We start from the raw sequence: 22568 nt of genomic DNA, 5'->3' as shown, positions 1-22568 counted from the left end.
AGTCAGCTGGGGTCATAGGATCCCAGCAAGATAAGCATCCAATTTACTCTTGAAGGTGTTCAATGTAGGTGCTTGAACCACCTCCGCTGGCAGACCGTTCCAGACCTTGGGGGCTCGGACAGTAAAGAAATTCTTCCTTATGTCCAGCCTGAAACGGTCTTGCAGGAGTTTGTGACCGTTCGACCTCGTCATCCCTTGGGGCGCTCTGGTGAACAAACATTCCTTGTATAAACTGTTCAGAGTGCTCACCATTAGAATGGATGACAGTTTTATCATTTGTTTTTCAACTAACCTAAGGCTTGACTAATTATTTTTTTTGTGGAGAACAAGAAAAACCACTACAAAAGGATATTTTTAATAATTTGATCAGAAAATGTATTACTGCACTGGTGTGAGTCTGACTACTAATATGTGTGCATGTGTGGGTAAGAGAGAAGCTATGTGACTCTAAGCAGCTGCTATTGATTGGACATAGTACTTATACACTGCCCTCTGTTAGCAGCTGGATAAAGCAGATTCTAAAACTGTAAATCTTTATTTTATGTTGTAGATCTGATTAGTTTTATGCTGAAGTGTTTTTCTCCCTCTCTCAAAACTCATACCCCCATAGGAATTACTGCGTTATTGAAATGTAATCTCAAGGCTATAATGGATTTGGTTTTACTTTGGTTATTTTTATTGACAGTATTATTGTATAAAGTTAAATTGCAAAAAAGTCTCTTCAGGCCTATGAGAAATCAGCAGCTAACATGGCCAGGCTGGTCAACAGTGGAAAAATGTAAGGTACAGGTCCACAGTGGGACTTTGGCATCACAATGCTGAGCATTGCCACAGCCGTCTTTTAGGCACCCAGCTCTTGCAATGGATTCAGAAACCCAAGTAAGCTACCCGAGTTCTTTATGCAGTGAATGGGAGAGTTAGGCACCTGGGAATAGGTTGATAGTCATCATACTAAGTGGAGGTGGCAAAATACCTGAGTTAGCTGATGGAAAATGTTGAAATGGGGCATGTGTGAAATCCTGCTTCTCTCCTGTATTTGCGTGCTTTTCTTCAACCCTTGGTTAAAACAGAAGTGACTGGAATTCACAGACCCAAACCACTTCCTTGACTTAGGCACCTAAGTCATTCTTTTGGGTGCGGTGGGTCAACCCTGTAAAGTGTGGCAATGTCTATCTTTATATACTCATCCATGGGTTAAACAGGGGTAGGCAATTATCTCAGGAGAAGGGCCACTTGCGGGGTTTTGGCAAACAATCAAGGGCTGCATGACAGGCAGCTGGGACAGATGAATATTAATTTTCTACATTTTTTAGGAGCCCTGCAGGCCAGGTAGAATGGCCTGGCTGGCTGCATCTGGCCGACGGGCTGCATTTTTCCCACCCCCGGGTTAGAACATTCACACGGGAAGTGGCAGCTGTAGGTTTGAATCCCTCCAAGCTAGGGAGCAATTCGAACCTAAGTCTTCCACTGCAAATGCAGGTTCCCTAACCAGTCGGCCATTTATGTTGTTTTCAGAATGAAAGTGGTTGCTTTTTGCTGTGTTGAACTCACTCCTGTTGATGTGTATTAGGTATGGTCTAACAAAGGGCACATCTCATGGGCAGGGAGAAGAAAGGAGCAAAATTCCTCACCCAAGTTCTTTTTTGGATCCAGCCATAACAGCTTAGGTACTTACAAAATTAAAAGAAAGTATGTAAGCGTCTCTAAAGGTAACATTGGCTTATTTTTCTGATAGAGGATTTGGGCCTAAGAAGTTGAAACATCCAAACTCATAAATTTTAATCTTATGAGTAATCGCATACACCAGTGGTTTTCAACCTTTCTTGGACTCAAGGCATCCCTCGGAAAATGTCAGCTCTTAGTTTTCATTCATTGAGTACAGAAAAATAAGAATAATGCTTCTGTTGCAGATATCCCAGAAATACCACAGCAGATCAGAATGATTTTAGTACTGTGGAATCCAGTTTGAAAATTTGGGGTTTAGCTTGTGAATCATGGTTGTACACCAAACAGTGCTAACCTTATGTGGCACCCTTCAGAGGGTCTCAGAGTGTTGCAGCACCCTGGTTGTGAATCAGTGACATGGACTTTATTTGGGTTATTCACACACTTAAAGGTAAAATATGTTTATATGCTTCTTTGGATTGGAAACACAGCAAAGCTTTCTGTTAGGGGGTAGACTCTTCACTAAGAAGTTCTCATTATGTTGTCTACTACTGAAAAAAAAAATCCTCCCCTCCCTCTCTCCTCCCCTCCCCTCCCCCCCAAAGTTTCCCCTTCTGTTAAATCTGAAAGTAAAATCAAATTAATAAGTTTCTACACAATCTATTTAGCCGTAATTTTACTACAGAAAACCTTGGCCTGAAAGTTCATCTGAGAAAGGACTTGAACATTTAGAGAATACACTGCTATGTTTAATTTAAGCAGTTCTCAGATTATTTTATTCTGAGACTGATGTTGAAGATATTTTACTTTAGTTGGCGCCATGTAAAAGTTGACTAGATCTGTGTTCATGGGAAATGAAAGAGAATTCCCTGAGGAAGTCTCAGGCAGACCGAATTCCCAATGTAAAAATACAGTTGTTGTTGTTGATGCTTAGTGATACCTAATAAATTTATAAGGTTTTAATAAAGTTGTTCTCTTGGGAACAAAAGAAAGGATAAATAAGGCTGCAAATTATATTATTCCTAAACAAGTTGCGCTCTGATCAGCATTTTGACAAATCCAGCTATAACAAGTATCCCATAGACTTGTTTCGTTTTGTTTTGTAGTCAGAGCTCTGTTCTCTCAGGGGCAGACAATCCGGTGGTGGGACGTTGACAGGGACTCAGGCTTCAAAATATGCCTCATTGCAGGAGCTTTTATGGATTTATTTTGCTTCAGACAGACAGCATGATTAGGGGAGCACAGATCAGAGTAGTTTCTGCTATTCCACCACTGAAAGGAGCAGAAGATGCCCTCTGCTGGTTCAGCTTTACCTGCCCAATTAGGGTGGGTGGCTAGGGTAGGCATAGTGCCACCTTAATCCCACCACTTTGTGCGGAAGACTTGTACCACAATTGGCTCTTAAAGTGTAAATACAGTGACTAGTATTGACATTTCTTACATCCTGGGCACGTCTGCATGAGACACTGTGTCACTGTAGCAACAAGCTATGGTGACGTAGCTCATCACTGTGGCAATGCAGCGTCAGCAGGCACTAAGCGTGACACCACCAATGCTGCATAGTATCTCATCGTTACTGCGCAGTAGGGTCGGAAATGACCTGTGCGCTGCCAGGACTGCACAGTACCAGCAGGGACTGTGCAGTCATTTAGTACTTACTAAATGGCTGTGTAGTCCTGGCTAAAGGAGAGGTCCTGTGCTAAAGCAAGTACTAAATGACTGTGCAGTACCAACTGTGTGCAGTGGGGCACACCTCTTTCCTTCACTATCTAGCGAATCTGTACACATCTAATTACAATCTATCCCTTTTCTTAAGTTGGAGGGACTATAATATGTCACTGCATAGCAATAACGTTATTAAATAGAATTTGGGGTCATAAGTGCCAAACTGAGAAGAGTTTTCTGATTAACATAATCCCTAGATTTCTTCCCATAATTCTTCAGTTTGTCCTAATTTTCCCCTCTATCTCTTTGCCTCGATCATTAAGGATGATAATTGGCGATATCTTAGATGTCATCAGATATTGCTTGCCATGGTAGGCAAATGCCTCCAGGTATAAGACAGAGCAGTACAATTATATTTCCCTCTGAGCTGTCTTAATTATCCTGCCAGACCCCATGGCTTAGAATCATGCCAGATTCGGTATATATCATAGATTTTCACTGATTAGCTCTATATATACTCTTTCATTTACTTGAGAAATACCTGCCTGCATTACAATAAAATCTTTTGCTCTTTTTTTTATTTCCAAGATTAACTGTCAAGATACTGTGGCTTTAATGGTCAGAGTTTTACCTGTTAAAAGATATACTAGTATTTAAAAAAAAAATTGAGGCCTGCCTGCTAAAGTGTGTTGTCAAAGTAAGGGGCACCTTGTTAATCATAGAAGTGCCCCTCTCAAAATAAGAGGAACTTATTAAGAAAAGCATCTGTGCTTGCTGAGAAGATAGTATTATTACACAGAAACACATAAATAGCACTCCTGGAAGTCAAGTTCCTATTGATTGTTGGTAGATTAACAATTCACACAGTCATTGCTGATGGACATCTTCCCTCAGACATCAAGATACAAGAGAAAGAAGAACACAAAAAAAATGGGCCCAGTTCACATCTCACAAGTATGCTACATGTTTGTAACTCCACCAGCTTGAGGGAGTTGCTTTTAACTTACTCATTTACATTTTAATGGTAAATGAAAGGAAATTGGACACGATACTGAAGTCTATATATCACTGATAATAGAGATTCTGTTCAAATTAACATGAAAGGCCACATGGGAATTTTCCTATCTGATCAGTCTGTATTTCTATCAGATCCAATACTGTTAACCACTACCAGTTGCTTTAGAGGAAAGTGAAAGTTAAACTTTACATGAGGCAATTAGTCTCCTTATTGTGAAGTCTCTTAATCTACATTTATTAGGTGACTCGCGCCATGAAGCCTGAGAGTTTTATACCTCCAGTTTATTGACCCACTTCTTATCTAATGTAACTGCATGTTCCCATTATTCACACAAGTGTCTCATCCTTCTTTTATTCACACTATCTTATTACATATTTTGACTGAAAGGAAGAATGTCCCACTCAGCAATATCATCTTATGAGTTCCAGGGTAATTATTATGTGATGTGTACATAAATGTTTTCTTTTATCAGTGCTTATAAGTTACTGCCTTTCAGTTTCATTTAAGATCCCTCTCTACTACTGTTATGCAAGTTTAAAAGATAAGCTTAATTTACTTTCTCTTCAGATGGAAGCCTTTCCATGCCTATAATCATTCTGTCACTTCTCTGCTTTATGCTTTTATGTATATTTTAGTAAGAACTGAACATGGGATTCTAGATAAGAGTGTGTTGCTGTTTGATATAGCAGCAATAAAACATTGCTTACAGTTTTTTTTTCTATAAACATTTTGTTTGTTATATCATTTTCTTTGGGTTTTTTTTTTTTACTTCCAGTGCTCAATAGAACAAAGACTGTCATTGAGATATTCATAGCAATACCTACAACCTCTTTCCTAAATGTTAATATAGTTTATCTCTTGGGTCTAAAGTGTGTGTAGGTGATTCCTCCTAGTGTACTTTACCCTGATTTTTTAATACCAGGTTTCTCCTGCCATTGTGTTGGTTTTACCTCCATGTAGCTTTCTTTGTTCCTTCTGAAACTATTCAGTCTTTGCTAGCCTGGACTAACCTAAACAAATTGTACTAGTTCACAGATATGGGTTATTAACCTGATTAAATAAAGATAATGAGCTATGGGTAGCCCCTCACAGACTGGATGAGTTCTAAGGAAATAGCTGCAAACTGTAACTTTGATAAGGTACTACGGCTATATTTTAATAGTGCAGATTAAATTAATTTTTAAAGACATTCCAGCACAAAATACTAATTATAAAGAGCTGGTAGCTTTTATGATAAACCATCCCCTTGAGCAGATTACAACTCAGCAGTTTTCATTTACACAAGTCTGGAACTTCATATACCAGATTAAATGTTAATTTCTTTCTAAATATTGCCTTAATTGTATAAAGGCACCTTTCATTTTAGCAAGCCTTATTTTTGCATTGCTCAAATCAAAACATGTAAATGGAAAACTGACGTTCTTACTGTTTTTGACCCATATTTTGATATGGTGATGATAAAAAAAAACCTGGCAAATGTGAGCTCATGTATATTAGTCTTTCATAACATTTTGAACAAACTAGGCAGAGTTGAAATCATAGCTATTCTACCAACAACCAGCTGACTAACAAAAGATCAGTTAAGATGGCCCCAGTGAGATCTACTTAGGTACACAGAAAAGTACAGCAGCTCCCTGATATCAGTAAGTGTTCCCACTTAATTGCATTTCTAACTATGGTTACAGGGTTTGAATACATGACATGGTGCAGTGCTATGTGAAGCCACCCAAGTTTTCTGAGTTACCATAAGCTCAACAGTTCTGTTAGGGTTGCCCTTGCCAGAATTTTAGCCTGGACTGAGCACTGCACTAAAGCAGTGACACTGCTTCTGGTACTTGAGCTAGCTTATTCGGAGTTATCTTGAGTGTCTTTACTATGTCACATAGGGCCATTGGCAAGACAGAGTTTGATTAGAACAAAGGTGTTTAACCCCTGGCCTCCAGGCCAAATCCAGCTTGTGGATCTATAGCATCTGGCCTGTAGGGCTCTCCACGAGTTGGGAAATTTGGCAGCAGCGGAGCAGTGGCAATTAATACTCCCGCCCCTTTGCCACTGCCAAATTCCCTAGCCCCAGGCAGCATGGTCAGGACTGGGCCACACCCCCGTGCAGCTGGATTGGAGCCAGGCTGCTCTCTGCCCCCCTCCGTGCGACTGGATTGGGTCCCATCACACCTGATCCAAGTACCAGATCTGGCCTGTGAACAGACCAGACCCCACCCATCCAGCCCACAAGACAAAAAGGTTCATTAGATTAGAACGTACCGCTAGATTAGAATGGTTGGGATCATTTCCCTCCTAAAAAAGAGACACTATAAAATAGATTTTTTTTTAATATAAATTTATTCTCCTAGGTGTCCACATACATATTCCTATGCATGCATGTGCAGGAGGGAGAGTAGGGCAAGCACTGGGGCTTTTGTCCAGAGACATTTTTACTTTAGCAGTATGCATACAGGCTGTTTCAGTTCTCCCACCCCCGCAATGGCACAAGGGGATAAAGGGCATAGCCCTCAGTTCCCCTACAGCTATCTGGCTGAGTCAGAGCAGCCTCTTGTTAGCTACTATTCACAGTCTACACAACCCATGCCTAATACTATTTTGTCTGTCTTTTTGTTGATTTGGTTTCTTCATTCTTCTGTGTGTTCTCCAAAAAAAATCAGGTGGCAGCATGCTTAAGTAGCAGATATGCCTTCTCTGTGCTCCTCCAGACCCTGCTTAAAATACCCAGATTAACAGTGCTAAACCTGCTTTTACAGTCTCACCACTCCTCTTTATTGACAATAAGATGAGGAGCAGCCAGAGCAGTCTAAAATGACTTTAAAGGATTTCTATAAGCACTCCAGCTCCACACAGTCTGCTAAGGAACAGAGCCCTGCAAACAAAATGGAGATGAGCCTGGAAGAAGAGGGAGGGGCTGGCTGGTAGACTGCTATCAGAAATGAAAAAAGAATTAAAAAGTGTTCAAGCTGCACAAAATAAGATTATAGCTGACGTCTCTAAAGTTAAGGTATCTGCTAACAAAATCAAGGACATGACTGATGCCATAGAGTCTAAGATACGAAATACAGAAGTCAGAATTTCTGACCTGGAAGATAACCACAATGAAAAAAGTAGTGTTGGAAAAAAAAGCAGAATTCCTCTCTGATAAGGGTGAGAATCTGAAAAACAGAACTTGGAGAGCTAATCTGTGCTTTGTGAGGTTCAGGAAACAGATTGAGGAAGGCAACTTCATAAAATTCATACAGAACTTAATATAGACTGAAATAAAATTATTCTCCTCACCCAACCCTCCAGAAATAGCATGCACACGAGGCTATGGGGCCTGTAGAAAGTAAACCTCCTAAAGCTGTCTGAGCCAGATAGCTGTCAGATCCAGGACATGTGGCTGTCCTATGACATGGTCCTTCACAAATACACTTGAGTTCAAAGCAATCAGATGGCCTGCCACATGTTCCTGCCCTCTATTTAGAGCTGGGATAAAATAGAGCAGGGTGGCATCTGAGAGACTTAACTGGCTCAGAGATGCATGAGCTTTTGTTGGCAACAACCTGCTTTATCAGACCTACTGTCAGTCTCTTAGGTGACACCCTTCCCCAACTTCTGCCTGGCTTCAGACTGACATGGCTAACTATCTCTCTGCCATTTGAAGCTGCTTCATGATTGACAACGTAATGTTAACTCTTTGGGTCTTATGTCGGCTTCAGTCTGGGTTCCCTCTCTGATCCATTCCTGACGCCCTCATGCAAGGGCCTACCACATGTCTTTCCTCCAATTCCATTCCAACCACAAGTCATTGCAAAAGTACAGTGAAAACAATCCCAAGACTTTGTGGCACCACCAGCTTGGTCCCAGGCAACACTAGTTTCAGGACTTTCTACACTTACTGCCAAGCATGTATGTTCCGCTGTCTCTGCTTCTCTCTGGGAAATGACAGTATACCACCCAGCCTTGTACTTACTCCATCTGACATGTGCTTTTCATGACGGGGAGTGCACCTGTTCCACTCACCTTTGTTATATCCTAGCATAGCGGGAAAGCTTTCCTGAGCCAGACCTACTTTAAGAAGTAGTATAGATTCTCCCTGTGGTGCTGCAAGTGAGAGATTTCTCCACTGGTGTCACCAGTCCCAGAATTGAGGTCTATCAGTATTTTCTTCATTCAATTAAAATTAGGTCTGAAAGTAATCTTCACTCACCAGGCTTAAGTTAAGAGCTGACTAGTTTTCCCCACATTGGGGTTTCTAAAAGGGTGGGCAAAGGCTTGTTCATGTTTCAAGGACCCAATTCCCTCATCTTTATGATGTTAATGCATCCACCGTTTGAGCCAGTGGCATCCTGCTCACTCCAATATCTATCCATGCAGATTGTCTTCCTGGTGGAGACAAGTGAGTGATTCAAGCTCTAAAGGCAGATCCTTCTTAAAAGACCTATCAGGACATGGTGCTCTGCTCCTCTGTCACCATCCCACAGTCCTACCAATGGTTGTTTCAACCTCAGTCAGCAAACTTCATTTTCCCCAAAGCTTTACATTTCAAAATCTGAGGGCTTCTCTTCCTGCTTCTGGATGTGAAGAAAGCTCTGGCCTATTATCTGCAAAGGATCAGAACCTTTAGGATATTCCCGTGCCTGTTTGTGACTGTAGCTGTGAGCTCCAAGAGGTCGGCTGTTTCATCTCAAAAGACTCTCCAACTGAATTTCCAGTTGCATCAGACTGTTATGAACTCACACATAAGGAATCTCAGTCTGTGATTCAGATGCATTCCACCAGACCTCAGGCTACTTCTGCTACCACCTTCTGCGTGATTTCAGGTCAGACATTTGCAGAACAACAGCTTGAAGTTTGGCTCACATTTTCAGTAGGCACTATATAATTGTGGAGGCCTCCTAAAGAGACAGTCCCTTTGGTAAAGTAGAGTAGAACCCAGTCATTATTTGCCTGAGGAGACTCAAAGGCCAACTTCTAAGTTTTGTGAGCTCTGCTTTGGAGTCACATACATGTGAGAATATGTACATGGACAACTACTGCTCAAAGCAGAACAGAAAGTTACTTACCAGTAACTGGAATTCTTTGAGGTGTTCTGTTCATACACACATTTGAAGGCCACCCTCTTCCTTGAAGCATGTGGTTGAGATGAAACTGAGAAGCAAGGGCATGCAGAGAATAGCCCTCCAGTTCCTGTATCCCCTTGTGGACTGGGCTTGAAGGGAAGAGCTGGAGCCGTCTGAACAAATAAAAGGTAAGGTTAAAATGCATATAGACAAAAGGCTTGGGCCGAGTCTGTCCACATATGAGAATATGCATGGGCATCATCTCACCAGGATCTGGGCGAACGTTTGTTCACCAGAGCGCCCCAAGGGATGACGAGGTTGAACGGTCTTAAACTACTGTGAGACTGTTTCAGGCTGGACATAAGGAAGAATTTCTTTACTGTCCAAGCCCCCAAGGTCTGGAACGGCCTGCCATCGGAGGTGGTTCAAGCACCTACATTGAACACCTTCAAGAGCAAATTGGATGCTTATCTTGCTGGGATCCTATGACCCCAGCTGACTTCCTGCCCTTTGGGTGGGGGGTGGACTCAATGATCTTCTGAGGTCCCTTCCAGCCCTAATGTCTATGAAATCTATGAAATAACTCCACTGACTGGGAAATTACTTCTTGTAGTGGGAGAAGCTTAACATTACCTTTACACACGCACGTGCACGCACACACACGAAAAGCTGATAACTTACGAGTGGGTTCAAAAAGGCATGAGGGTCCACTCCAGCAGCCAGTGACCACTGGGGCACAGGAAGACATAGTTTTTTGCCCTTTACAACCACCTAAAGCAGTGATTCTCAGGCAGAGTGCTCGGGCACTCTACCCCTTATCCCTGAAAGGATAAGCAGGGAAGGGCAGGCTCAGGTTCCAGGTGTGAGGAGATACGGGTGGAATCAGGCTTTCCCTGCCTGGGTGCTCTGCTGCCCTACACTGCCTGACCCCTCTGCAAGGAGGTAAGACCTGTAATAAATAAAGAAGTTTTTTAAATGGGTGCTGGGCAATTCACAAAAGTGATGGTGTCTAATGAGGGGTCTCTTGAGTCTAAAAATGTTGGAAACCACTCATCTAAAGGGTGGTGTAGCAGACTACCATTAACAGCTGTATGCCATATGGGAATTTCTCTTACTCAGAGGTAATACTGAAGGGGCTGGATCTGTTGGGTATTTATTTGATTTGTACAGTTAGAGCATAAAAGGTAGCTAGCCGCAAGATCCAAGAACTAGACTGTGTTTGGTGAAACGGGTTTACACTAGGTTTGTGCTTTCCACGTCTTTTCTGAATTTCTCACAACTTCTGCATTCTAAAGTCATGAAGCAGACCCATCAGGCAGGAGATGCCTACCGTTGCTAAAGAAGCCCCTGTCCATCCCTCATTTCTTTCTCACTGCTAATGATACAAAGTTTCTCCCATTTACCATCGTTAAAATGCACCACTTTCCTGTACCTTTTGCTTGTTCACTTGATTTCCCAGTGCTCCTTAGGTGATCCTTCTAGCGTGCAGCTATCTTCTATCACATGCATAAAATAACTTGCATAAGGAGATGAGTTTTACCATCTTTCAAACACTGAAATGTTCAGTGTTGAGTATGCTGGGTGGTTCCTTGTTCTGTCTGTTGGGAGGTTTTAAAAACAGGCCTAGCTATTTTCCACTTGGGGCACTGGTAACTGAGCCCCTCACACAGAGATAGGATCACTGCTTGAAATCTCTCTCAGCCATGGCAGACTTCTGTCAATTTGGTTACTCCATATGAATATCCAAAGGATGCAATAAGCACATTTTATAAAAAATGAAGCAGGTAGTCAGTTCTGGAGTATAATATCTTATGTTTTTTATCTCCTAGAATGTGAACCAGTAGAAGCTATAGCTAAGTTTGACTACATGGGAAGATCTGTACGAGAACTCTCCTTCAAAAAAGGAGCTTCCTTACTTCTATATCATCGAGCATCTGAAGACTGGTGGGAAGGAAGGCATAATGGAATTGATGGCCTTGTGCCTCACCAATACATAGTGGTGCAGGACATGTAAGAAATGTCTGGTTTAATATGTCTGCACTTTATTGGGATGTGTTGGGTAGCAGGATAACTGCAAAACATGGGAGTGTTTTGAGGGCTCAGCAACACTGAGATTTTGTCTCTAATGGGGATGGAACATTCTTTGCTTCATTTCCCTGGAGTAATTCTCTTAATGTCATCCATGAATCAGAGAATGCCAGTAGGCTAATCAGCTATATCTTTTTTAGCACCAGTGCCACTATGTTAAAAGGAGGACTATGCTGCTTTACTGTTTTAGTTTTACTCTCTGCTTGTAGCAACTGTTGTCATTAAGCATCTGAGTAACTGCAGCTAGATAAGTACACTTTGTATTTTTATTTTTCTACAGCACTCAGAAGTGTGCTAGGCACAGTTCAAAGATGACCTGAAATTGTTACAAGTTAAAGTTTAAGGAGGTGGCACAAGTGAAATAAAAAGAAGCATTGTTAGTGGTTATTAGGAAGAGTTAAGGTGGTTGCAGAGACGCTTTTGTTTACTTTTAATGGTACAAGATGATAGAAGCCATGATGCCTTCTACCCCTGAGACTGACCTCTCAGTATATTTTCAGGGATGATACATTCTCAGATACACTGAGCCAGAAGGCTGACAGTGAAGCTAGCAGTGGGCCAATAACTGAGGACAAATCCTCATCCAAGGACATGAATTCTCCAACTGATCGTCATCCCGATATATATTTAGGAAGGTAAGCTGAACATAGCAGTATGTTTGCATTGCCTCTCAGCCACCAAATTATTCCTCCACTCATGCATCGCCAAGATTTCTTCACATGCTCTGTGTTCATAATGCAAACTTGTTTTATGGTTTCTATGTTTGTGCAGGCAAAGAAAGAGATCCGAACCCCCAGCTCCTCAAAGACGCCCCGGAAGAACCAATGATGGTCACTGCCCTGTACATCCACCACACACCCTCAGCAACTCATCAGTGGAGCTAGGTTCCCCCAACACTGGAAGTCACTGCAGTCCTCGAGCCCTCCTTCAGAATCGTAATCTCAGTGCAGATAGTCCTGAGAGAAGACGAAGGCCTGGGCATGGCAGCCTTACCAACATTAATAGGCATGATTCACTAAAGAAAATTGATAGCCCTCCAATTAGAAGATCAACATCATCTGGTCAGTACACAAGTTTCAATGACCATAAACCACTGGACCCAGAGTCAATAGCTCAGGTTAGTATCGTTTTTTAATGTGCCTAGGGGAGCATGTCAGTGACATCTTAAGGAAGAGCATAATGCAGAACAACCAGCTTAATATTCTGTTGGATACAAAAAATCCCACTGAAATTTCTAATACAGAGTGTGGGACAGGGAAGATGAACTAGAGGATCATGTATGGAAAAGCATAGGAATAAATAGAAATTGCAGTACCAGTAAAAAGAAATTATTTATAATGATGCTGCATTTATTTATTTAATTGCCCCTGCCACTTAGAGTATTAGAAAATGTACAGCTGTAGTTTCTCAGATATGTAAATCCTTGTGCTTTGTTGAAGGTTGGTCTAGTTTGTTTAATTAATGTGCTGTTATATCAGAAACTTAGGGTGTTTCCTACCTTTGCCTCAAAGTATTGCCCATAACCATTTGAAACATGCAAATTTGATTTCAAGAGTTGTTTTGTTTCTGTATCAATGTACCAATTTAACTCTTGTAGCTGTGCATAGGTAACCTAAGTGTGAATGCAAATAACCCTGATTATGCTGACACTGTACATGTGGGAATGGTGGCTGGTCTTCCTCAGCAGTACAGAACCTGAAAGGCACAGCTTGACAAGGGGAAAAGAGCAGACTGTATTTACTCAAATCTTAGATGAGGGTTTATTTCCCCAGTCAGCATGGGGGGAAAGCTCCTTGTCTTATATTCACATACAGAGGTGAAAGGTGGTGGCAGGCAACTGCTGTGGCTCTGCCTCTGGCCCTGAGTTCACATTGGGGCCAGAGTCAAACCCAAAGTAACCTACTGTTCCCCCTCTGCTTCCCCTCTGCAGCTTCTGCTCCCTCCACTTCCCTCTTCCCCCTCCTTCCTGTCAGGCGTAGCTCAGCTCTGACTCAGTCTGGGTTCTCTCCCAAGCACGGAGTACATGGAAACTCTGTCCCCTACCTGGCCTGTCAACAGTGCTGAGACTGCTGCATGGCCAGCAGTGCTTCCATGTGTTGTGCTCCAGGAGGAAACACAGCCCAAGCAGCATCTGATAGTAAAGGGTGAGGGGAAGGGAGGGGGAAGAGGCAGAGACTGGAGAGTGGGGGAAAGGGGTAGATATTGTGAGCAGGGGCGGGGAGGTGGGCAGAGGTTGTGGGGAGCTGGGTGCCAGTGATGGGGGACAGAAAAGCTGCAAGGGGAAAGGGGGGGTCAGAGGGTAAGCAGGCCATCTATTCTTCCCAGCCACCTAATCTAGCAGTGCAGAGGGTATGAACTTAAGACACCATTCGATCATTAGATTCTACACCTGAAAAAAATATAACAAATGTATACATTTTCCATACGTAGAATCTAATTTGGGGGGGGGCCTTAAATTCAAATCTGACTTAGATTCTAATAAATATGGTAATTCCATACAGTAGCCCTGTTATTTTGTTACCTCCACCCATCATATCTTACCTTCATCAAAGCTCGAGTCATTTAAGATATTATGTGAAGAGTGCACAATCTGAAATTACCACCAAATTACAAAAGCATTTTAACATTCTGCTCTGAGGTTTTAAGATGTTGTGTAATTATTGCCACCAAATTAACTGTTCATAAAAATGTTGGGGAAGAGAAAGTCTTGATCTTTTTTTTTTAGCTTTTCTTTGGCTACCTAAAATCAAAGAGAAATTACAATTGATTATTCCTAGCACTTTAAGTACTAGGGTAAGAAATATTTACTGTTCTTTAAAAGTCATACACAACCCTGTGCAAATATAGCTCAGCTTATTCACACCTAGACCATTGATATTTTGTAATGGTAGAATCTGTACTTCGAATATGCACACACATATGGTTGTGAACCAGCAGGAAACACCTGCTATTTTTTTTATATAACCCACTTGTCCCTCCACACCACTGACCAAATCTTGGCTTGTTTATTTAGCAGATGTTCTTTAAATTCAAATATGCAAAATAAGTAACAGGAATTATTCTTTAAGAAAGGATCTTGTTAAACAGCATTTTGCAAAATTACTGTTGAATTGTATCTAGTATCATGCTTTTTCCACCTGAAACATAAAGCTACAATGATAAGGACACTATGGACACATCATTTATATGTAAAAACACTGAATGAGCAAAAAAGGAGAGCTTGTTGCTACCAATATTTCTAAAGCATATGCAGCATTTTTAGAAAATGAAGGCCATAATCATTCAAAATGTCTCTAATTTTAATTCCAATACACATGCCTTTCTTCCATTGAATTTACAGATTGGAAGGCACTATATTCAGTGTTCATCTAAATCTGTTAAGGCAGCTTTGAATAGCTTTGATAGAGCTTTCCAACTTCAGTTTTACCTTTGTTTAAAAACCCTTATTTTAGAATATTGATCCTGAATAGTTTAGGATGAGATAAGAGATATAGCCAATTAAATAGCTAGCAGCAGATGGGCTAGAATTTTAACAGCTGTTGATATGTGAACGGACAGAAGATTCAGACTTTTTTAAAAGTGCGTGTTGCCAGCATACCAACAAATATTTGTACTCTTATAGTGTGGGAGTGATATTGTAAGCTGTGATCGTCTAGGAAATATGTGAGAGGCAAGGATTTTTGTGGATATCTTTCATTGGACCTACTACATATATGGGACAGGTTTAGACAAGCTTTTGAATGCAATGCATTTTTCCCTAAGTCTGATGGAAAAAACAGGCAGAGTCTTTTATGAAATATATACATTTATATAAAAATTTACAGTCTGCAGGGTTGTGAAATTGAAGTAAATTCCTAGGGGTAGCAAACAAACACAGAAGAAAGGATAGCTTGTTTACAAAAAGATCAAGACCTTTCAAAAGGAAAAAAAACTTCATTTTCACCTATACAGTGAAGAATGATTATGACAAGTCAGGTAGATTATAGTATGTCATTAAATCAGTATTGGTTTTTAGACCTTGGTTATTAGTATGCAGCCACCTAATTAAATTTGTGTTCCCAAGCTCGACATTTGAAGGTGTTCTATGAATTTCCCTTGAGGATGAGGATAGTGAGGTCAGAAAGTGTGTGGTTGTTCTGTGAAAAGTGTCCTCCGAAATGTGTGCCCATCCTTTCTTTTTCTTGTGCTCAGTTATTCTGATGCATAGTTTTAATCTAGTTTCACGCACCCTAATTTCAATGACAGCGCACTGGATGAGATGTGACACGTTTTGGGATACACACATATATAGGATCTGTGAATTCTGATGGGGGCTATTCTGGGGGAGGGCTTTGATTGTTGTAGCAATGGAGATGTTTTGACAGGTTTTGTATTTGTTGTTAAAGCAAGTCTATGTCCCACTTGACACAGCAAGGAGTTTGCTTCTGATGATAAGCTGAGCAAGGTTAAAAGGTTGTGTGAAAGCCAGGAGCAAGGGGACAGGGAATATTTCTTTCAAGGTCTGATTGTTGTTGAGTATAGGATGCAATTACTTGATCATTCTTCTTAACCATTCAAGTGTAGAATAGTAGGTGACCACCAAAGGTGTGCAGTCACAGTACAGTTGCTTTTGGTACAGTAGCAGGTTACTTACTGCAGGGTATTTGAATAGCTATTTAAAAGATTCAGTCTATTTCTCTGCTGGAGTGTCTTTGTTGCATAAAGGCAAATTTCAAGTCAGCAAAATGGGTGTTGTAGTCTCCTCAGAGCAGATGCAGTGGTACCCAAGGGCCTGATTACATTACAGATCTTTTTTTGTGTTTGAAATGATTGCTGGTTTTATGGATGCAGTCATTTAAACAACAAGAAAATGTTTTTACTAGCTTGACTGAATTTTGACCCTGAAGCATCATGGAACAGATTATAGACATCCTCTCACTTTGTTCAGCCAGACATTTTATCATTTAAGGTCATTTTTGGTACTGTAGTGTAAACAGACTTTAATATCATCCAGTAATGAAAGTAGATGGCTTACAACTTATGTCACGCATTTTTTCAGACCTCCCTGCCTCCTTTGCAGTCAATATTCATTTTAATAACTTGCTGCTTTCATTCTCTCTCTCTGCTGTAACCAGGATATTGAAGAGACAATGAATACAGCTCTGAACGAACTTCGTGAGTTGGAACGCCAGAGCTCAGCAAAACATGCCCCGGATGTGGTGCTGGATACATTGGAACAAATGAAAAATTCTCCCACCCCTGCCACCTCAACAGAATCCCTAAGTCCTCTCCATAGTGTTGTATTAAGAAGCACTGAGCCTCAGATTCGACGTAGCACTAGTTCTTCCAGTGATACAATGAGTACTTTCAAGCCCATGGTAGCTCCTAGAATGGGAGTGCAGTTAAAGCCCCCTGCCCTTAGGCCAAAACCCATTGTTCTTCCAAAAACAAATCCAAGCATAGGACCTTCCCCTCCTTCCCAAGGTCCAATGGACAAGTCTTGCACAATGTAAAAAGCTAGGCAACCCTCATAAGGTAAGAGGGGGCCATGTTACTGAAAGGAATGGATTAGTGATAGAAGTCAGGGGTTCCATAACATAATTAGTTCATGTTTATAACTGGAGAGGTTTTGTTTTTCAGTGTTTTTGAATGTAACTAGCTACATTAACATGGGCATTGGTAATTTCTATTGTTTCAATTTTTAAAAAACTGGACAATTGTCTCATAAAAACAAAACACAGACTTACTTGAAAACTTGATGCTGCACCATTTGTAATAAAAGCAACACAAATCACAAATAGCTTCCCACATTGTACCATATTTCACGGTCTTACTGTAGTTTATTTAAATGATCCTGTGCAAAGGTAATGTGAAAGGATTCATAAGGGGATGTGGAGCCATCACTAGATCACTGGTTCACATCCCAGACTGGCTTGTGAAAAATGGAAGTTAGTATGTGAGGCTTATTAAAGGACTTGTGTAATGGACAGGAAATTTCAGTCCACAGAATTATTTAAAAGACAAAAATAAAACCAAATGCCACACACATCTTCACAATTGGCACAATGTATTTAAGCATCCTTGCTAGCAGTCTACTGAATTGGTATGCAGACTGCTTTACTTTCACTAATATAGTATCACTTCTGGTCAGGGTTAAAGTATATTGCCAGGATAGTGTGGAGAAGTTTCTTATGCAGTCACCTGGTGTCCCTTTCCAGTGAAGTTAGAACTTTAGTTCTTGGGGCTATCAGACACCTTTCACAAATGCTAAATTCACTTAAAGTTTACAGTTCAGTGAGCCGAGGATCTGGATGCATGCAAATCTGTGGATCTCTGTGCAGAACTAAAACAAGAGAGTAAAAGAATCAGCTAAACTATCATTCAAGAAAATGTTCCTCGGAACTTATTACTCGGTATTTAAAAAACTTAAGTTGAAATAATTACAGTTTCCAGCTGCTGTAGCTTCATTAGTTAGCCTACACAGTAACAATATAGTTACACTAAAGTGAGTTCCTCTTGGGAGCTGGACTGACTCCTTCCAATCATGCAGGGGCTTGGTCAAAGGATAGATGTTTTATGTTCTACTGCCTAGGATCAATGTGAATAAAGTTTACCAGAACCACTTTTTCTCCCTCCTGTCCATATATGAGTGAAGCCTTCATTGACTTTGCTTAGTGCTCCGTTGTTTTCTATGTTACATGTAAACTAATTGTACAGCTGTTTGCACATTGTAGACTAAGCCATAACATTATTTCTGTGAATATTTTTTTCAATGCTACCTGCCCAGTCTGTTGGGTAATTTGCAGCAGGTTAGGCAACCATGAAGACTGATTTATAAGAAGAAATATCTTACTGGTTGCTGGCTGAAACAAAAAATCCAGCTGATATTCTGCTATAAAAATAAAACTGGTTTCACATGCAGGTTGTCTTTCTACATAGCATTCTTTTCATCTTACCATTCTTTCCATGGAACATTTTACGTTGTACCACTCACTATACCGAAAGCTAACTGGGGAGGAAGGAATGTCAATGACTCGTTACAAAGGTTTGGTTAGCGTATTGGAATCTAGGTAAGATGACAGCGACCATGTCTGGTTGTCATTTGAAAATTATTTATTGCTGCTGGGGTTTGCTAATTACAGCTAAGGGAACACAGAGCCCAGAAGATGACGAATATCCCATAAAGTACATTCAAGAACAAGACTATCTGGGTCATTCCCATTGTTCCTGGTACTTGCACCCTAACTAGGGGATCAAGGAATCTATAAGCACATCTGTTTGGGGGAGGGGCTGTCAGATATTTAAATTCTTAGCTACCATGGTGAACCGTGAGGCACCAGTCAGATCTACTGAGGTAACAACTGTGCACACAGTGTAACAATCTGTCAAGTTCATGTTTAATTAGACACTTCTTGGCTGTGCCCTGTAGTTGTAAGTTCCATTGCAAGGTTCTAACTGAGGCCAGTCTCAGCTATAGGCTAAATTTAGTCTATAGTTATGTTCACCTGTCAAGAGCTAGAAGTTATCAAATAGTTTCCACATTTACTAGGATCAGTGGAACAAACTGGAATTTCAGCTTTCATTTACGTGCAGTTCTTGTCTAGTATTTTTTAAATAACTTATGTGGCATAATTGAGATGGATACCTGTATCTTTAAATTACATAGGGAATTTTGTATGTTTAAATAACTGTACTGGACTCCATAATGCTTATATTAGAAATTGTTTAGCAAAAGAAAATATTAGAAACAGTGCATTTAGTGAATGCATCCACTTAGAGCATTCACACAAGTTAAATGTGTAGTTTGATGGTTATTATAGATACTTAAAAGTATAGTAAGTGGATATGTAACAGGAAGGACTGATACAACTACAGACGCACTAAAGGGTAACTCCTGCACACCTAATCAAATCAGTATTGTCCTTTACTGTCAGTTTGATAAATTGCAGTACTGGTAGCTGCCTGCTTGTTGACTGTTACCTAATTGTGTCTATGTACATCTGTAGTATGTACATGTGAAAGTGCCTTTAAAATTTTAGAGGAGCTTTAGCCTTGCTCTTGTACTGTTGCATTTCCATTGCGTTCCTCCTTGCTCTTATATTGTTGCATTTTCATGAAAATTTCTCTGCTCTTGTATAGCTGCATTGCCATTGCATTCCTTCCGTTCTCAAAGAACAAAAAAAAGTTGAATTTACACAATTCTGGAAGAAAAATGTACTGTTAATCGGTTGTGACAATGCACTTTTATGTATAGTACTGTACATTTTGGCATGTACCATTACAAGCTTCAGTATACATTCAGATTTGTTCCTCATAGTGTATCTTTATAATAAAGAAAATAGTTCTGTCTGTGTTTGTGTAGTTTTAGTGGTGTGACCTTTCATATACTTTTTTTTCTTGTATGCATCTCCCCCAGATTACTTTTCCTCTCCTAAGTAATGTGAAGAGAAGAGGTTTGGAGTTCCTCCAGTTCTGCAGGGCAGAATTAATTGGGTGGACAGAAGACCCTTTACAGATAAGACTCTAGTCAGAGATTTGACAACAGGATTTGAGGCATAGTGACAGGTCTCCTCAAAGACCTCTATTAGCATCTCTCACCCTTTCCTGAATGAACCTACTGTTGCTTTGGATGGGACTTCATAGAGAAACACTGCTGGCACACTTTTAGATGAGCTAGAGAGGGTTTTAGCTGAACATGAAGTCTTAATTTGTGCACTATGCTTTAAACTCCCACTGCAAAAAGGGTCACACAATCAAACTTGTGTGTTCTCAACAGGGTAGCATTACTAATATGCGTTTCAGAACTTTTAGGAATATTTATTGAAATTGAAATTATTTTGTAGATATATCACAAATTCAGATCAAGTATCTTTGGACATAATTCGTAACTTAACTCTAACTGCTGTAGGACTTAAGGAGTTAGCAATATTGTCTGGACCAACTCCATCAGTGTTGTTTTCTGAGTATTAGTATTATTTAGGATCACATCAGGCTCCCTCAGTGTGGATGATCTGTGTATTAGCCATCAGGACAGAGGCTGTGAAGCTGTACCCCAACAACCTCATTGTTAGAAGAGAAAGAGGTTTTGATTCTTAGTGGCAAAGAGCTCCAGGTTTATTGTCTACAAACAAGCCAAAACACTAGTATCCATGATCAGCCAGAACCCAGTGCTTGCCAGGTTATTTGAAGGCATGGTCCAGGCATAATATACAGTGGATGCAGCCCCTAAGCCCAATACAAAATATCAAAGGTTCTTAGGTCCCATTGATCAAAACAACTTCCTGTTCACAGCATATAGATCCTAGATCTTGCCAGTTACCAAAACATTGTTGGGTGATATCATCCCCATCCCAATTCTCACGAGTTAGTGCAACTTTCTCAGATACGGAAACCTGTTTACCAGGTCACTCTGATCCTTGATTTGGTGTCCTGTATGTGTGTATTATCAATTCCCTTGCTGTTGGCTTTCCAAAGTGAACAAACAAGTTACCTTATAACACTTCTGTGCAAGCCATATGTGATACGCCTAGCTTCATGTTTACTGAGGCCTACTTTGCTCAGTGCTACTAAGCAAAATATTGGTATGATTTGTATACGCACTAATCAATAGCTGTATTAATCCATACTCCAGTGAGGCCTATACTTACTTTCCATTAGAGAGGGGTTGAAAGATGTCCATTACCCTCATTTGCCTATCAATACTGAAAACATCTGAAATGTCCCATGGCAGGCCAGCTGGCAACACAGATTGTTTTTCTAAGGTAAGCTCTGTTACGCTTACTCTCCTTTGCTAGGAAGCTGAAGACCTCCCCTGAAACTAACGGGCATTTTTACACATACAAGCGCTGCAGTGCCTGGCACTCTGAAAAGCACCCAGCGCTGCAATGCTTGCAGTTGTATAAGCAGTAAAATGCACTTCAGCACCGAGAAAATGGCAGTGGTGTGCTTTTGAACTAACACACACAGACGGTGCTTTAGTTCAAAAGTGCACCACCACCATTTTCTGCACACTCGCGCATTTCGCCACTTATACCATCAAGCAACACAGTGCAATGTCACAGGACCAAAAGCATGTGTATAAATACCCACAGTGGCTATGGAGGTGAGAAGGCAACCAGTCTGTTAGCCCTGTGCACATTAGTTTTGTACTTGGTTTAACCAGACATTACAGAAAAGTTTCCAGCTAAAAACTGACTTTCCATTTCTCCCAGGACAATGCCTTTTATTCTGGGCTCTTACATGAACACAAGCCCATTGTCCCACTTTAATTACCTGTGAAATATGGAAATAATGCTTCCTGTCCACATCCAATTCAAAGCTAATTCAAGTAAATTGCCATTCAAAGGGTGTGAATGACTTCCCCACACCCCTACCCCCAACTTCCCCTTCTGCTGTGACTCAAAGCCCAACCAGTCAGACCCCACCAAGATAAACCTAACATCTGGTTTTACCAACCCTATCTGTTTGTATTTGCAACCTCAATAGACACAAAATACTTTACAAGAGATGATGCATGGGTGTCACGGAGTGGGTGCAGGGGCGGCCATGATCCCACTAGCGCCCCCTGCCATGTCAACTTAGGTGATCCAGCACCCTTATACCCTCACCCGCCACATCTTTGATGGTAATTGGTTCAATTAGGGAGGCTGCCTTTATCTCCTAATACACAGCTTAAGTTGAACTGCCCCTGCTCCGTATGGGGTGCCTCAGTGCACCCCCGCCTTAAGGGCTAATGAGTGCCTCCAAACCTCCCCTTTAGCATGCCTCAAGCCTCGCAACTGTACCAGATGTTCTGTGGTCATATATTCACCCCTCCTGGGCTCCTATTCCCCTCTCGCCCTCTCCTGGGCCTACTCACCCCACCTGGGCTTCTGTACTGCTCTGTCAAGCTCTTATTGATCTGGCCCCTATCTAGATGTCAGCCCCTCTCCGGGCTTATACCGCGTGCCCACTCTTCTCCAGGGTTTCGTGCCGGTCGGGGACTAATTGCTCACTCAGGAGCCTCTTGTTCTGCTCGACCCTCACTGGAGCCTGTGTCGCGCTGCTCGCGCTTCCCTCGCCTTCTCCAGGGCTCCCGCCCTCTCCGGGGCCTGTGCCACGCTTCC

The 22568-nt window shown here is 41.2% G+C and overlaps 1 protein-coding gene across 2 annotated transcripts in view; it reads left to right on the top strand.

Annotated features, from left to right (window-relative positions):
* SRGAP1 (SLIT-ROBO Rho GTPase activating protein 1) overlaps window positions 1–19816 on the top strand; it is a 224881-nt gene extending 205065 nt beyond the window's left edge. For both annotated transcript variants that reach the window (XM_019543304.1, XM_019543303.1), the window contains exons 19-22: window positions 11226–11406; window positions 11985–12119; window positions 12256–12601; window positions 16599–19816. In XM_019543304.1, the coding sequence (XP_019398849.1) occupies window positions 11226–11406; window positions 11985–12119; window positions 12256–12601; window positions 16599–16976 (1040 nt within the window). In that variant the 3' untranslated portion in view covers window positions 16977–19816. The remainder of the gene's footprint in view (window positions 1–11225; window positions 11407–11984; window positions 12120–12255; window positions 12602–16598) is intronic.
* Window positions 19817–22568: the final 2752 nt, after the last annotated feature.

Source organism: Crocodylus porosus, unplaced genomic scaffold (genome assembly GCF_001723895.1).
Source record: "Crocodylus porosus isolate Cpor-Errol unplaced genomic scaffold, CroPor_comp1, whole genome shotgun sequence".
Taxonomy (NCBI): domain Eukaryota; kingdom Metazoa; phylum Chordata; order Crocodylia; family Crocodylidae; genus Crocodylus; species Crocodylus porosus.
This window is presented reverse-complemented; position numbering and strand designations above follow the sequence as displayed.